At 42.4% G+C, this 17,272-nt stretch overlaps 1 protein-coding gene across 4 annotated transcripts in view; it reads right to left on the reverse strand.

The window, feature by feature from the left end:
• Positions 1 to 17,272, reverse strand: part of ABCC8 (ATP binding cassette subfamily C member 8) — a 133,663-nt gene that overhangs the window by 94,930 nt on the left and 21,461 nt on the right. For all 4 annotated transcript variants that reach the window (XM_075928081.1, XM_075928079.1, XM_075928080.1 and 1 more), the window contains exons 5-6: positions 16,365 to 16,607; positions 14,482 to 14,670 (exon numbers count right to left, since the gene is read on the reverse strand). In XM_075928081.1, coding sequence (XP_075784196.1) covers positions 14,482 to 14,670; positions 16,365 to 16,607 — 432 coding nt within the window. The remainder of the gene's footprint in view (positions 1 to 14,481; positions 14,671 to 16,364; positions 16,608 to 17,272) is intronic.

Consider the following 17,272-nt stretch of genomic DNA (forward strand, 5'->3'; position numbering starts at 1 on the left):
TGGGGATACTTGTTTTGCTGAACACATGCCAAGTAGAAATTTTTTTGAACTATCATGCTACATGCCCATCAATTATAGTTATGAAATTATGGTAAATGGGATATAGTTTTTTAATTATCCATAATTTTATAGATTTCACATTATTCTAAGGTAGTGCCAACACACACAGACACTATACTGACAGGATAAATTGAAGTCCAAAATTATTTATGATGTTACAACTTTGTATTTTAAGTAACTGAGTTCCATTCTAATTCTTTGGAGGGGGAACTGTAGCAGCAAACTCAAAGTCGTGTGAAAATCCATAGAAGGGAAATTAACACCCAAGTCCCACAGCTTGGCATGGAAAGCATCACCCTACACAATGAAGGTACAGAGTGTTATGCATACAGTGTAGATTATTTGTGCCTAGTAGCGAGAATAATACTTGGGAGTTGGTGAACATGTGGCTAAATCCATCATTAACATGTTGAAAAGAGCTTTTACACCCAAGTCTCCTCAGACTTGCTCATTTTCTATCCCAAACTAGAACCCATTTAACCTTGTGTTCTTGAAAATAAAGGATTTGGCATACAGATGGCTGCAGAACTTCTTCCATTTACTACAGAGGACCATGCCTAGATTTAACTTTACATATGTGCATGTGTAGTCTCTGCTCACACTCAAACGGGAATGCTAAGTCTTGTGTTTCTTCCTGCACTCTATATAAGGACTTGCAAACCTCAAGGCTCATAGCTAGGTAGGATTTACCAGTCTGAGGAAAGTACCTCAGAACCCTTTGTCAACATCTATTGCCACCACAAGTTTATGGGATAAGCACTGAAACTACCCAGAGCGCAAAACACGTAGGAAATGCAAGAATCCAAAGTTCTTCCTTTTCCAGATGTTGCATAAAGGTTCACAGAGAAGTGAGCCTTTCTGAATAATGGTGAAAGGGTGGTATGAGATACTTATATTATATAGTAAGGATAAAACAGGAAAAAATCCATTCACTCCAGGAAATGCAGAGAGGCTACTAAGAAAATTATAGACACAAACATCCCCTGACACGTTTGACATGGAGCCTGATATTGAACTGAACTGAATTACTTTGCATTATTATTAAGGGCTTTGCCCTATTCTTACTACTAGCTTTGTCCATGGAAATTATGTAAAGCACAAAGGCCAAAATTTCACTTATTCAGAAGGCCTATGCATCAGCTTACATTTTAAGATCTAATGTGGGACCTAAGTGAGGCATCAAGCTGATCTTCTGTGAATGTTACCTAAAGTGAGGAGAGATTGTTTCCAAATTATTATTTGAGATAATGTGGCTTTGCTGGAGAGGTTTTCTAATTCTGGTTTATTCTGAGAGGGCACATCTATGCAGCAGGGCTAAAGCTGAAATAAGCTATGCAACTTGAGTTACGTCAACTGCATAGCTTATGTCGAAATAGCTTATTTCGGCTTTTGGTGCTGTCTACAACAGGAAGTGTGAGTTAGAGCACTCTTTCTCTGATTTCCTTTACTCCTCGTACAATGAGGATTATAGAGTCAGAGTAAGTCGTCCCCTAGCTCAACACTGTTTTGACATTATGTCGAAATAACTGCTATGTTATTTTGGAACAATGTCAGTTATTCTGAAATAATGCTGCTGTGTAGACATAGCCAGAGTGAACAAGTAAGTCTGTAACAAAGTTAGGAATAATTTGAAAAGAGATAGAGAGTAAGACAGAGAATACCATATTGCCGCTATATAAATCCATGGTATGCTCACATCTTGAATACTGCATGCAGATGTGGTCACCTCATCTGAAAAAAGGTATTTTGATATTGGAGAAGTTTCAGAAAAGGGCAACAAAAATGACGTGGGGTTTGGAACAACTGCCATGTGAAAAGAGACTGTTAAAACTGGGACGTTTCAGTTTAGATAAGAGGAGACTAAGGCGTGGGGGAGGGGATATGATAGAAGTCCTTAAAATCATGACTGGTATGGAGAAAGTAAATAAGGAAAAATTATTTACGTGCCCCCATAACACAAGAACTAGGGGTCACCAAATGAAATTAATAGGTAGCAGGTTTAAAACAAACAAGAGGGAGTATTTCTTCACACAAATCACAGGCAACCTGTCCATCTCCTTGCCAGAGGATACTATGAAGCCAGGTATTTAACAGGGTTTAAAAGAGAACTACAGGCAGTCCCCGGGTTACGTACAAGATAGGGACTATAGGTTTGTTCTTAAGTTGAATTTGTATGTAAGTCGGAACTGGCTCCAGATTCAGCCGCTGCTGAAACTGATCAGCGGCTGACTACAGGAAGCCCTAGGCAGAGTTGCTCTGCCCCCGGCTTCCTGGAATCAGCCGCTGATCAGTTTCAACAGCGGCTGAATCTGGACTCCTGGGACAGAACAGCTGGGGCACTGCCAGGTAGGTCCCCGCAGGACCAACCCGGCAGCACCCCACCTGCTCTACCCCTGGCATCCCGCAACAAAAGCCTGGTCTGCTGCGGGGGAGGGGGGCGGCGCACTAGCTGCGCCCCTTCCCCCCCCAGCAGACCAGGGAGACCCGAGCAATGCCGAGGAGGCGCAGAGGTCCCGCCGCCTCTGCGGCTTTGCTCCTGTCTCCCTGCTGTGCTGGGGGAGTCCCCCCCAGCACAGCAGGGAGACCCGAGCAAAGCCGCACAGGCGGCGGGGTCCCCCGCCTCTGCGGCTTTGCTCCGGGGCAAAGGAGCAAAGCCGCACAGGCAGCGGGGTCCCGCCGCCTGTGCGGCTTTGCTCGGGTCTCCCTGCTGTGCTGGGGGGTCCCCCCCAGCACACCAGGGAGACCCAGAGCAGCTTTTCTCACCCCAGAGGACGCGGTGGCGAGACCGCTGCGCTCTGGGCGGTCCCGCCGCCCGCGAGCTCCGGGGCAAGAAAAGCCCCATTCGTAAGTGCGGATCCGACGTAAGTCGGATCCGCGTAAGTCGGGGACTGCCTGTATGTGTGTGTATATATATATATATATATATATATATATATATATATATATATATATATATATTCACAAAGGATAGGTCCACCAACTGCTATTAGCCAGGATGGGCAGGAACGTTGTCTCTAGTCTCTAGTCTCTGTTTATCAAAAGCTGGAAATGGGTGACAGGGGAGGTATCACTTGATGATTCCTTGTTTTGTTCACTCCCTCTGGGGCATCTGGCATTGGCCACTGTCAGAAGACAGGCTTCTGGGCTAGATGGACCTTTGGTCGACTCAGTATGGCTATTCTCATGCTCTTATGTGAACCCTGTGCTGTACCATCTTCTGTATTTTTTTAGGACATCTTTTATCCGAGTGAAGAATAAAACATAAAGGGTCTGATTCCACCGACTCCAGAGTTTAAACGTTGAGAGAGTTAGAACGCTGGTCATTTTATATGTAAGTGCTGACAATCTGAATCCGAACTGAGTTTACAACTAAAGTGAGGAGGGTGATTGAGTTCAAAGGAGCACTGACAAAAGTTTAAGCCAACTCACAGTGAGAACATGTTCTTTGCTTCCTTTTCTCATGGGTTCACATCAGATCATTTTCAAACAACCCCAATCCTGAACATGATCCTCAGTCAAATGTAATTTCTACATTTTGGATATAACAACAACAAAATGGCCCCATATTTGGTTAAAAGCTTAATGAACATTAGTTAATCTTCTGATGAAACCTAGGCTGTGTTATGAGTTGATAACGAAACCCAAAATTAAATTTTGTTTGTGTGTGGCTTTGAGAATATCACACTCCATTCTACCTTTAACTTTTCCTCCCCTCCAGTCCATCCCAAATTAACACTCAAAATAAATGACAAAGGAAGAATGAAGGCTACCACCAATAGAGAAATTGGTGCTGGTCCCAAAATGCACTGCACAGATTGTGCAAAAGTGACCACTTGAGTTCCTGTAGCGAGCATCTAGCTCTATATGCTATGTCAACAGATGTTTATTACTGAACGTAACTCCCCCACCAAATATTGTAATGTAAAGAAAATGCTGGTATAAATTTTCTTAGAGAATGTCTTGACAAAAAGTTTCTGGTGAAAAATGGAAACTGAAGTATTGTATTACTGCAATGTTAGGTTGCTTTGCAGAGCAAGCAAATTTTCTTCTAGAAAAAATGGTATCATTTACAGTGGTGATTTGAAAGATTTGTTTGCACCAGTGAAAATCATTCCATCCAGTTACCCCTTTCCCAGGAGACTGAGATATTATCTGAGCAATACTTGATTGCACACCTCTTTTTAATCTCACATAAAATTAAGGTGGCTTTACATCTCTGTAACACTAAAAAAGTCCTATCAACAGAGCAAAGTAACACCAACTTACAGATCTATACTTTAGGGCATAACTCTTGACAAAGATCCTAAAATGGTGGCAAGAAGACACTATGTCTCAGTGCAATAGTGAGATATAAAGCTTGCAGCTTGTGCTAAAGTACATCAAAGAGTGCAATTTCGCTCTGGAGGGTTGCACTATTAGTGGCATCTTACATATACTTCTTGGTAATATTTGTTCTGGCTTTCAAGAAATAGAACAGTTTACCAAATAGAGATTTTGGTGCAGTGCGGATTTGTATTAAGCACTAATTTGACACATATGTGCATTTATATTGAAAATAAATCTTTAAAGCAGTTAGATGCTAAGACTGACCTTTCATTTCAAATTTCAAAATCCTCTAATCAAAGAACTAGAACAAAATTGTTTTGGTTTTCTAAATGTATAAAAGAAAGGTCAGTCTTCGATTCTGTTTTAAAAGATTGAAGTTTTATTGGAATTCTTTAATTAGAGGGTTATGAAATGTTAAGCACGAGTCTTCTCTATTTTTTCTTTTCCCTAGCCATACACACTGTAGACAGTAAGTGAAAATCTAATTAAAAGTTTGTGAATGTTAACGATAGCTGGTCCTTTATATCAAGATAGTACTGCCACTTACATGAAACAGTCATGGGACTAATCCCATGTATTCCTTTTAAAATCCCCATAGATATTTTATGGAGTTGAATGTTTATCAACAAGATGTATGTTACTGATCTCACAGGTCTCTCTTGCAGCCCTGTATTTATACTATCACACATTGTTGACCCAGTGTGACTTTATCATCTTTTAGACTGTGATGATTTCTAATCACAAATATGCATATGCTTCATATAGCAGTATTCCCTGTTAGGCAGAAGGGCGATGTATTCCAGATGAAAAACTAGAAGGAGACTATTGTGTTCTTTGAAAGCTAAATGAGGTATCTTGAATTAACAAAAGATGCTGAAATCTATGCCTCCCCCCCCAAAAAAAATCCCCTCAAGAGGTCAGATTAACAATAAACTCGGTGTTTCTGAAGTATGGCTCTCCAAGCTTCTCCCTAGTCACATCTGTATACAGGCAGTCCTTACATCGGATCCCTACTTACAAACGGGTTGAGGCAACCCCGTACTAGCTGCTTCCCCCCAGCAGATCAGGGAGACGCGAAGCTAGCGCCCGCTCCCCCCCAGCAGACCAGGGAGACGCGGAGTGGCTTTTCTCAGCAGACACCTCAGCTTGAGAATAAAGGACTGAGGGAAGTGAGGTATGGGAGAATAAAACTGAGCTCTGGAGAAATGTTTGGCTAGAGTTTCCCCTACAATATGTACCAGTTCCAACTTACATACAAATTCAACTTAAGAACAAACCTACAATCCCTATCTTGTACGTAACCCGGGGACTGCCTGTAATGTGATCCATGTTTGTATATGGGCAGAATCTGGTAGAATTTTGGCAGCTTTTCTGCCATGCAGAATTTTCTTTTTAGGCACTCAGCCAAATTCTCTGCTGATGTTAACTCAATGGATCTCTGCTTCTGGAATTACACCAACAGAGAATCTGGGTTTTTGTTTTCCAAAGGGGCATTACATAACCCTGTAAATGCACCTATTGAAATACAACTACTTAAAATCACTTATGGCCTTCACAGCATCCTTGGAATACTAACCCACAATCATGTTTAAAAAACAAAAGAGGACCCCAGGCTAAACATAGGGAGTTTCGGATATCAATGGACTCCATCCAGAAATATGCTGAATGCTACGGCCCTGATCCAGCAAAGCACTTAGGCAAATTAAGTTCCACTGACTTAAATTTAAGCACATGCGTAAGTGCTTTGTTGGATTAGTACCAAAGTGCACCGCACTTTGCTGTATCTAGACATAACTTTTAGGATTTTTTCATGTTTTTGTGATTTTACTGTATTATATGCTTTTGTTACTTTATCTATGATTATTAATGTAAACTCAGAGTGGAAGAATCAAACCAAACAGGTTGTCACATCATCAGGCTCTTTTCTTCAATGCTAGATGACTGAGGTACATAGAAGCTGAATATCACAAGAACATTCCAGGAGGTGCAGTAAATACTTTTGTCTGGAAATGGGTGACCGGGGAGGGATCACGTGAGGATTACCTGTTGTTTTCCCTCCCTCTGGGGTATATACTATTGGCCACTGTCGGCAGACAGGATACTGGACTAGACTGGCCATTGGTCTGACCCAATATGGCTGTTCTTATGTTCTGATACTAGAGTTACAAACAAACATGAAAAGCCTAATAGAATTTATAAAATTACAGACCTGTAACTGCCAAACGTACTTCTTATACTGCCTGTAATATCCATATGATCTGAGATCACAGATATTCAGTCTCTCTTTCTGAGAGCTTAAGAGATACAGCAAATACAGCTGCTTACCTTAAAGCTTCCCTAGGATTAGTATCTTCTGATTGCTCTTACAATTTGTTTAGAGTAAAATTTATATAGGGAGAATTGTGGATAGTCTGGTAAGAATATTAAGTGTCCATGTCAGAGTCTAAGGTTTTCAACAGGCATATTATACACAATTTTATACAGGAAAATTTTGTTTGAAAGAGATGATTAGCAATGGTTAAGTGTTTTTTTTACACAGTGCTAGTTCTTTAAAGCAAAGAAATGTCAAGTTATGGAGCATCTTGTAGCTGCACTCTAATGCACATACAGTTTATTTCAACTGATAATGGAAGACTATGCATCACTACAGAGAGCTTCTTTCTGCCTTCATGAGATACTGGTGTGTTGCAGGTTTTTGTATCACTCACAGGATAATTCAAAACCTTAACTATAGCCTCTAACTTCTCCCAAATACCCTGCATACTTAATTTTTGAACGTATCAACCCTGAACAGTTGCTAGAGTTGTTGGGTTTGTAATTGAAGTTTTGTATTACAGATTGGGCCAAATATTGATCAGTTTCCTCAGCATATATGTGGAGTCATTCCAAGCCAATAGAGAATCAGACCTATTGACTTCTCCTAGAGGTAATCTAAATCTGTCCTGTTGAAACTGAGATCAGAATCTGCCCCTCCCTCTTTATGGCAATACCTTTTAAAAGACATTCTTATGAAGATCTTTATTTTCCAACTGCTACAACACTCCCAGAAGCAAAATTATTAATAAGAGTATTTATCCTGTGACTCATCACAAATAAAGATGTTTCCTATTCAGTGCTAGCCTATTGGGGCATCCTTCCCCCAGTACTAAAATAGGCAAGCTCTTTTACTGAAAAGCGAATAGAGGGGTTCCCTTGAGCTGCTTACGGTCCTAATCAGTTGCTTTGTCTTCTTATGCCTAGTGCCAGCTCTGTTCCTATTGCAAGGACAATCACATATAAAAGCTTTTTCAGAACAGATCTAGGCACACACAGGTTTCTTTAAGTATATTGGCTTCTTTACGTGCAGCTTGAATTAGAAACGTAGGCATCTGTTAGCAAGACATTTCTTGTTATTTTGCAAGAGTTGAAAGCAATTTTCACAGTTGAAGTCTAATTACAATATTGGCAGCAAAGTTATGTGAAAGCCAGGCTCTAACCCCCAACCACCCAAAAAAGTTTAATGATTGCATTAACAAATAAAAGAAGCTCTAAGTTTGAGAAAACAAGATTTGGTTCCACTTTTATTAATAACTAGCAGGTGAGGCCTGTTGTTGATTGGGCAAAGTTATTATGCATAGATTACACTTATAGGAAAGTTCAAGAAATTAAATATATGTAATAGAATTTAGTATTAATGTGCGTGCAAAAGGGAAGTAAAGGAACAGTTTTAAATGTGTAAAATTTCAACTTCAAACATTATTCATTTTATTCAGTAATTACCATACATAGTAAATTTGAATCAGAAACTCATAAAGCTTCCACTATTCTTTCTGTAACTAATTTGAATTATCGTGTGATTTGTAACAGTAAAAATTTTATTTGCACTAAAATGACAGTTGACTAAGCAACTAGCATTCACAAAATTACAATCAAATCATAATAGTCATGATTTTTTTTCTGATGAAAAACAAAAATAATTATTTAAACCTTTCACCCAGGATATTCTGGTGTAAAAAGTAGTGCATTCAGCTAATAAAAGTGGAAGGATTGTTTATACAAAATTTGGTATCTGTAAGTAATCCCAAAATATGACTATTTTGCACAAACAAATCCACAAACTTCAAAATATATAATAGACAGACAAAAAGTGAACTATGGACTAGATGGGGTATACCTGAACTGTCAATTAAACCAGAAAATGAATTTCTTCATATTCTGCTTAAATTACCCCCTCTCATTCAAAACTCTGACAAGGCAAAAGAGCAACTAAAGCTCTTTGATGAGGGGGTGGGAGTGAGATGCTGCAAAAGGACAGCCAGAGAACCACGGGTTCCACAATGAAAACCTCCTCCCTTTGTGAAAAGACAACACAGAATTCATGGATGGGGAGGGAAGAAGAGATGAACCAAACAGAAAGTTCTGGGAGTCAGTTCCAAAAAAGCGGCAGCTGTCTGGGCCTAATCCAGGTTTCTCAAGAAAGAGGGGAGCAGGCATTCTTGTGCATACAGTGAGAGAAAAAGGATCAATGTCCTTCACAAGAAATAGAAGGGAAACAATCAACCAGTCTGGCTGTAGAAAGCATGGCAGAAGCAGACAGGTGAGACGAAACCCTGTTTACTGAAGCTTCACGGGGTAGCCGCGTTAGTCTGTACAGGATAAACTTAAAAAACAAACAACAACAAATGGTCTGGTAGTACTTTATAGACTAACAAAACATGTAGATGGTATTGTGAGCTTTCATGGGCACAGCCCACTTCTTCAGATGACTGGAGTTATGAGTTTAGGATATGCTAAGACACTTCTCAGGAACGGAAGAAAGGAGCCAGAGTCTGTTACTAAGAGCCTGCAGTTACTCAGGGAAAGATAGAAACTTCAAAGCAGCTGAGACCTGCAGAAGATTATACCCCTCCTGGACTGAAAAGGATCGTTATCAGGAAACACTGTCCATACTACAATAATCAGTGTAAACACAATAGAGGTTTTTTTTTTAAAAATTCTAGTTCCTCTCTTGTCTCCCAAAAAGGTATCTATGCTCTTGATTGTTGATGTTGAAAACTCCATATGCTTTTGCAAAACAAACGTGTTTAATTCTGTTCACTACATTTTTGGAGAAAGATTCTCAATAATTCCCCCTTATTTCACTACCACCACATTAAAAGTCTCATGCTAGGTCTTGATTTATGTACAGTGGCAAAAAGGGGCTTTAAAACTACCTTAAATGGACATACCCACACAGTGAGGGAATCCCCAGCTGGAATAAAGCTAGCATAGCCAGTTGTATGCCACTCCCTCACATTTTGCACTTCCCTTTCCACTGGACAGAGAAGGGGGCATGGCCAGAGAGCATTGCATTCCAATGATTCCTAACTGGCATAATTTAGAACAGTCCTGAGCAGTGTACCCTGTAAGCTGAGCACTTGGGCGGCCACTCCCCCAGTAGAAATTCAAATGCTGCTCAGCTAATTAGCAGAGTACTCACAGCCAGCAGCATATGTTTCTTCTGGTGGTGCACATTTGGATATGCATCAGTGCACAAATAATTTATTCTACACATGGATAGCAAAAAATTAGAGGGAACATTGGCCCTTGCACTCAGTGATCATGCCAAGACATCAAGATACCAAGATATCCAGGATTGGATTTCATTCAGAGTTTATCAGTGCCAGTGTTGAGATTTCTAGTGAGCAGGATCATTAGTTGAAACCTGTTAGAAGCAGGTATGTAAGCAGCTAGTTGTAGGGTTGCCAGATGGTTTCACCAAAAATACCGGACACACTTGACATTACATCACAAGCTCAAATACTGGACTGTCCAGTTCAAAACCAGACACCTGGCAACCCTAGCTAGTTGAGTGACTACTCAACTAGTCACTTCCCTCCCCCCGCCTTTCCTCTCCGAGGCAGCAAGGGGGAGGGGGAGCGTGATTCAGTGCTGGGGGGAGCTGGCTTAAAAGCCGGTTGCCCACCCCAGCATTATCTCGCAGGGCGCGAGCTGGAAATCAGCTGTCCCGGCTCATGCCTGGTTCCCCACTGTGCCTCTGCCTTTTAAATACTTTTAAAGCAGAGGTGCAGCGTCTGAAAGCAAGCATGAGCCTTGACAGCTGATTCCTGGTTTGCATCCAGTCCCCTGCTACACCTCTGCCTTTTAAATGTAATAAGAGCCAGGTGGGTGCTAACCCCGCTGCAGCTCTGCAGATCCCCCTCCCCACTCATCAATTAATCAAGTAGTCGATGGAAATTCCATTGACTACTCGATTAGCTGATTAAATGAAATTTAACATCCCTAGTTAGAAAAAGTAAACTAGAGTAGAATGAGTAAGTGCCTTCACTCCAAGCAGATGATTCTCAATTTGCAGTAATATCAATATTTGCTTTAAAGAGTCCATTATTTTCATTTGCAATGGCTACTATTTTACTGCTTTCCACTGATTCAGTTTGTATTATTCCCAAATATTGGGATAAGGTCCATGAGACAAAGGAATATTGTTAAATACATGAATGTTTCTAAGTTTAAAATTGTTGTCAAAAAATGTCCTCCTCCAACACATTTTAAAACTTACTTTCGGACCTGATCCAAAGTGCATTAAAGTCAATGGGATTTAAATCAGGCTCTTACAAGAAAAAAAAATGATTCTGTCCTAGGAATGGTACCAACCCAGCTTGACTCTGTAAATGAGAAAATGCTTTTTGTGCTTTTGTTCCTGAGAATAGCCAAGAAGAAAGTATTTTTTTCTTGGCTATTATTCCCTTGGATAGCATCCTCTAAGTTTCTTATGGCTGACCTTTTAAAGATGAGCTCCCTCAAGACTCTGATGGAAACTCTTTGTCATAGCTCAATTACCCTGGCCTTTACTTTTATGATAAAAGTCGGCTGCTGTTTCAGTCCTCTAAAACAGCTCACATTATCAGAAACTGAAAGTTGGACCTAATCCTTAAAAATAAACTTCTCCCTTTTGGAGCATCAGCTCTTCCAGGCAGGCATAGAGACTCCAGTTAGGGAAAGCACGTAGTTAAATGCTTAACTTCAAGCATACACTTAACTCCTTCAGTGGGACTTATGAATATGCTTAAACACAGTCATGAATAGGGATGTTTTCCTGAATTAAGGACTTGACTTCTTATGTGTGTGGAGAGTACCCAGTACATTTTTGGCACTATAAATGTATAAATAATGGCACTAAATAATGAAAAGTAATTCCAAATGAGTAACTAAAAATTCACTTCATAGTAGTTTTCTGTATATGTCAGAAGCCAACCGACATATTGTCACTTAGGGCCTAGTCCAAAGCCCATTGATGTCAACAGAAATATTCCAATTTATTTCAGTAGTTTTTGGATTAGGCACTTAATCAGGAGTGGGAAATAAATTGTAATGGGGGGCACTCAAAGAATTTGGAAAATAGTCAAGGGCTGCATTCTTTCATATTAATGGAGGTGTGGGGTTTGGGATGGAGGTTGGGTGCAGAAGAGACCTTGGGGTAAGGGATTGGCATGCAGGAGGGACCTTGGGTGAAGGAGGGGATTGTGACCTGGGGCAGGAGTGAAGGAGGGGGGGGGGTGCAGGGATTTGGGTTGTGACTTGGGAGCAGGGAATTGAGGTGCATGGTTTGGAGGGTTTATTGGAATAGGAGTAGGGGTGCAGACGGTTTGGGTTACATGGCGTAGGAGTGCAGGAAAGGAATAGTGCAGGGGTTCCCAAATTTTTTGACACGGGGACCAGTAAATCTATTCACAAACTTTTGGAGGACTGGTAACATTCATCTGCATATTCATTAATCAAATTATGAATATTCAAATAAGTTGTTTCTGGTCCTCCCAAAGCCCCCAGTGCCAGCTTTAGAAAAGCTTTTGATATGGTCACCCACAATATTCTTGCCAGCAAGTTAAAGAATATGGATTGGATAAATGGAGTGTAAGACAGACAGAAAGTTGGTTAGACCAGGGTTTCCCAAACTTTTTACTTTAATTGGAACCCTTTTTTTTCAGTACTGTTTTTTGCAGCCCAAAAATATGAACATGTAAAAAACAAACTGAGAAAATACCAGATATATAAAATGTCTGGTATTTTCTCATTAGGTACGTTTCATTATTACTAGATGTATCAGTTTGTAGTTTCAAACTGCCTGGCTGCTAAATATGCTCAAGCTGCATGAGTGTGTCTACCAGCCAGCCAGTTCACAACTACTCGAGGGTGTGTGTGGGGGGGCACAATACAATCCCCAGGCTGGACTCACTCGTGCTTTGCGGGGGTGGGGGACAGCGTCCCAAGATCTACATATGGCCGAGTCAGTCCCACTCCCCCCACTGAGCCTCTGGTCAGCCCCACTTATAGACTCATAGACTTTAAGGTCAGAAGGGACCATTATGATCATCTAGTCTGACCCCCTGCACAGTGCCGGCCACAGAATCTCACCCACCCCTCCTAGAATAATCCTCTCACCTATATCTCAGATATGGAAGCCTTCAAATACTTTGAAGACCCCAAGATGCAGAGAATCCTCCAGCTGTGATCTGTGCCCCATGCTACAGAGGAAGGCAAAAAACCTCCAGGGCCTCTGCCAATCTACCCTGGAGGAAAATTCCTTCCTGACCCCAAATATGGCGATCAGCTAAACCCTGAGCATGTGGGCAAGACTCACCAGCCAGACACCCAGAAAGTTCTCTATAGTAACTCCTATCATCCCTCCATTGACCTATTTCCCACTGATAATGAACGGTCAGTTAGTTACCAAGATCACGTTATCTCATCAAACCATCCCCTTCATAAACCCATCTAGTTTAAACTTCCCCCAACCCCCTCCCAGACAGCCAGTTCTCCCCCACTTCTCCTCCCAATCTCCCTTAGCCAGCCCCACTGCCTGCGTCCAGCCCTGCTTCCGGCTGCCGCTTCTCTCCCCGCCCTCCATCTTCCTCAGCCAGCTCCCTACCCCTGACCTCACCTCCCCCGGCAGCCCTGCTTCCGCTGCCCCCCCCAATCTCTCCCAGCCAGCTCCCATGCCCCAGACAAGCCCTGCTTCCAGCAGCTGCTTCTCCCCTACTCCTCCTCCCAATCTCCTGGCCAGCCTCCTGCCCCCCGGCCAGCTCTGCTTCTGCCAGCTGACCCCCACCCCAAATCTCCAAAGCCAGCCCTGATTCGCCTGTCCAGTGCTGCTTCCGGTGGCCGGCTCTCCCCTCCTCCTCCCCTCCCCCCCTGCTTCTGACCTCCCCTAGCTATGCTTCTGCCGGGAGCCAGAACATCGGGCTGCAGGTTATGCCCAGGCTGGCCAAGGGCTTGGCAGACCCGGTGCCATGTGGGCACTCCGGGGAGCCCAGAATACCCAGGCAACCATGTTGAGGCCCGGTATTTTTTTCCTGCGGCCCGGTAACGGGCTGCGGACCATAGTTTGGGAAATGCTGGAATAGTGGGTGGGAGGGACTGGATGCCAAAGGCAGGCTCTGGCCAGGAGATACTTGGGCAGCTCCCAGCCAGCAGCCCGGCTGGTTCCTCAACCAGTGTCACTGTCTTCCATGCCCCTTCACTGATTGTAGGGACCATTCATAGCTGACTGAATGCTGTGAGCCTGGAGAGGGAGGAGTACTTCAGGGTATGTCTACACTACCCCCCTAGTTCGAACTAGGGGGGGTAATGTAGTCATATGGAGTTGCAAATGAAGCCCGGGATTTGAATTTCCCGGGCTTCATTTGCATAAAGCCGGCCGGCGCCATTTTTAAATGCCGGCTAGGTCGGACCCCGTGCCACGCGGCTACACGCGGCACGGACTAGCTAGTTCGGATTAGGCTTCCTAATCCAAACTAGCTGTACACCTCGTTCCACCTCGTTTGATTTTCCCGGGCTTCATTTGCAACTCCGTATGACTACATTACCCCCCCTAGTTCGAACTAGGGGGTAGTGTAGACATACCCTCATACTCTGCCTGTCCTACAAACAGGCAGCTCTGATTGGCCAGTTTCTAGCCAATGGGAGCTGCAACATTTTACTAGGGGTGGGTGCAGCATACAAAGCCTCTTCCTGAGCTGCTCGGAGCGCAAAGCAGGCAGGCAGCATGATGGAGACTCTTATGGGCCATATTCTCCCCTCCCCCCTCCGGCCTCTCAGTTAAGATATTCTAGGTAGTACCTGCGGACGGATGGTGTTATTTCCTTTTCCAACATGGTGAACGATCCCAGAGATACAGAGTGGGCCAGCAAACCCAAGCAAGTCAGCCAGAACACGGAAAGTGCTGCTGAGAACTAGTGGTCTCCCAAATGCACAGCAGAGAGCACACCAAATTGACTTGGATCCTTGTGGGTATGGAGACCTTTTGTTCTGTTCAGAATTTAAAAAAAAAAAATGTATATAAAACATGACAACAAATAAATGCAATTGATATTTTACATTTAAAAAATGAAGTTCTAATCCCAAGAGTACTGACTTGATAGCACTATCCTCACGACTGAACTGCGAGGGAACCACAATAGAGCCCTGCACAGATACAAAATTTGTATCTGCATCCATAACCATATCTGCAAAAATGAGCTGCAGGTATCTGCATACAGTAAGTGGACATCTGAGTTTGCAGGGCTCTAAACCACAGTTCTGTTTCATGGGAAAGTCCAAAAAGTTTATTTTCATTCTGAAGGATAAAATGTAAAAAATGTCCCATGAAATGCGGTTTGCCACAAATGATTTTCAAATAAAATGGTTTCATTTCAATTCAGACCTCTTAATTTTAGTAAAAATTGCTAAACATGCAAAAAAATTGGACAACCACATTTTGAAAAAAAAAAATGTAGGAAAGCGTAATAAGCAGCATTTTGATAAGGATGAAATGGAAAGCTTCATTATGATGTTTTCCCAAAACAAAATTTTGTTCAAGTCATTTTATTTCAGTGCAGTTTCAATTTCATCAAAGCAAACATTTTTGATTGCAAAACTTTCCATTGGAAATTTTTCAAGCAGCTATGTTCTGCTAAATTACAGGGAAAATTTCTCTAAACAAACAGGAGAACGAAGGGTGAGTAGCCACAAAAAACTTTCCATTGGAAATTTTTCAAGCAGCTATGTTCTGCTAAATTACAGGGAAAATTTCTCTAAACAAACAGGAGAACGAAGGGTGAGTAGCCACAAAACCTACTTATGCCAATTTGATTTAGGAACATCAACACAATGGTTCTGTGATGTAGTATTACATTAAAAGCCATTTTGTGTTAAAATATACAGGGGAAATGTGTGCAAATTGCCCATAGTGAACAGTGAAACTGGCATAAGTTACATTGCTTTATAAAGAGCAATGAGGTCTTCTGTCAGAGACAGGTCGAATTCTTCTCAGTTTTCCCACTGGCACATGGGGTGTATTGACTTAGTCCCTTGCCCTTATTGGATACCATAGGAGTAGGGGAGAAGCAGTTCTTGCTCTCCATTGAGCTCAAAACTGGAATGTTGACCTTAAACAGGCTACAGACAAATGGGGAAGGAGTCTCCTTACTACTTAGAACACCACACATACATAAGAGGCATGAGATGGTCTGAAATGAAGACCACCAAGGTAGCTCACTTCAGGGTCAATCCCAAACTCTTTTTCAGGAAAACTCCCACTGATCTCAATAAAAATTAGTGTAGAAAGGTCCCTATAAGACTAGTTAAACTGTTGTCAGGTTCTTATTACAAAGCGAGGTATTCGTCTTCCGAAAAGCATAATCCAGAGTTGTGCAAACCACCACCCAATTTCCAAAATTGTACACACAAACCTGCACCAAACATTTGCACATGCAAAGAGCCCTTTTCATGAATATCTGGACATAATCAAGCACAAGCACTATAAGTGAAGAAAGTGCACATACACATTAGGCACCCAGCTGCATGCTTGAATTTATGCAAACCAGGCTCTAAATACCTACACCACTATGTTTTCACTTTTATATTTTTCTATGACTTTACAGTGTTAGTATCAAAAAAGCAATAAGATGTTTTAAACCCCAGAAACATCCATAGACAATCCCACTCCTTTTTATCCCTCATACCTTTTGTGCTTCAAAAGCCTCATTAAGGCGAATGAAATTTGTCAGAGCTCTCATGGCAATAGGCAGCTTTCCTATGGCTTTCAAGTCTATTGGCTTCTTATGGGCAGTCTTGATGAATGTATTCATCCACCAGTATGTGCCTTTGGACAGCAAATTCACAAAGGGCTGTAAGAACCGAACTCCAAGATCCTGAAGATCCTCGGGGGGCTTAACCTCTTTGGGAGTTTTGAAGAAAACGTATCTCTGAAATCCAAAAATCCACAAAGAATCACTTCAAGTGCATGGAAAAGAAAAAAGAAACCCACAAATCCATGTGGAATGTGCTCCTTGCTCAGGTGGGACAGCCCCTATGTGTACAGCTTAGATTTGCAGATAGACGGCTCTTAAAATGCAGTCCAAGGATCACTATTGGTCCCATCTTGCAGGTGGGCTGTGGGCTTGGGACTCAGGTCCCCCCCGCCCTCGCTGTTGGGAGCCCACTCTGGCACTCCAGCCCCCCATTCCTCCACCTCAAGGCTAGAGCACCCACACAGGCTCCATGCTAGGCGGAAGGGAACCCTGAACCTTGCGGGATGGATCCGGCTTGTGGGGGGAGTAAGCAATTCTGCGTGCTGCCGCTCCCCTTCCTTCTGGCCTAGACCCCTACCAGCCCAGATCCCTACCCTCAGCCCGCTCCTGCGCCCTCCCTTCTGCCCAGATCTTGCACCTCCTCTGCTTCTTGCACTCATCATAGGTGATTGGCTGGTGGTCAGCGGAAAGATTTATGTTGAGCAGGGTGGGCCATGGGCCAAAAGGTTTGAGAACCACTGAAACAGGCTAATGAAATTAGGCTCCCCACTCCTACTGAATTTCAGTCAAATTTAGGCACCAAATTTCCTTATATTACTTTGAAAATTTCAGCCTAAAAA

The sequence above is a fragment of the Pelodiscus sinensis genome, chromosome 4 (assembly GCF_049634645.1).
Source record: "Pelodiscus sinensis isolate JC-2024 chromosome 4, ASM4963464v1, whole genome shotgun sequence".
NCBI lineage: Eukaryota > Metazoa > Chordata > Testudines > Trionychidae > Pelodiscus > Pelodiscus sinensis.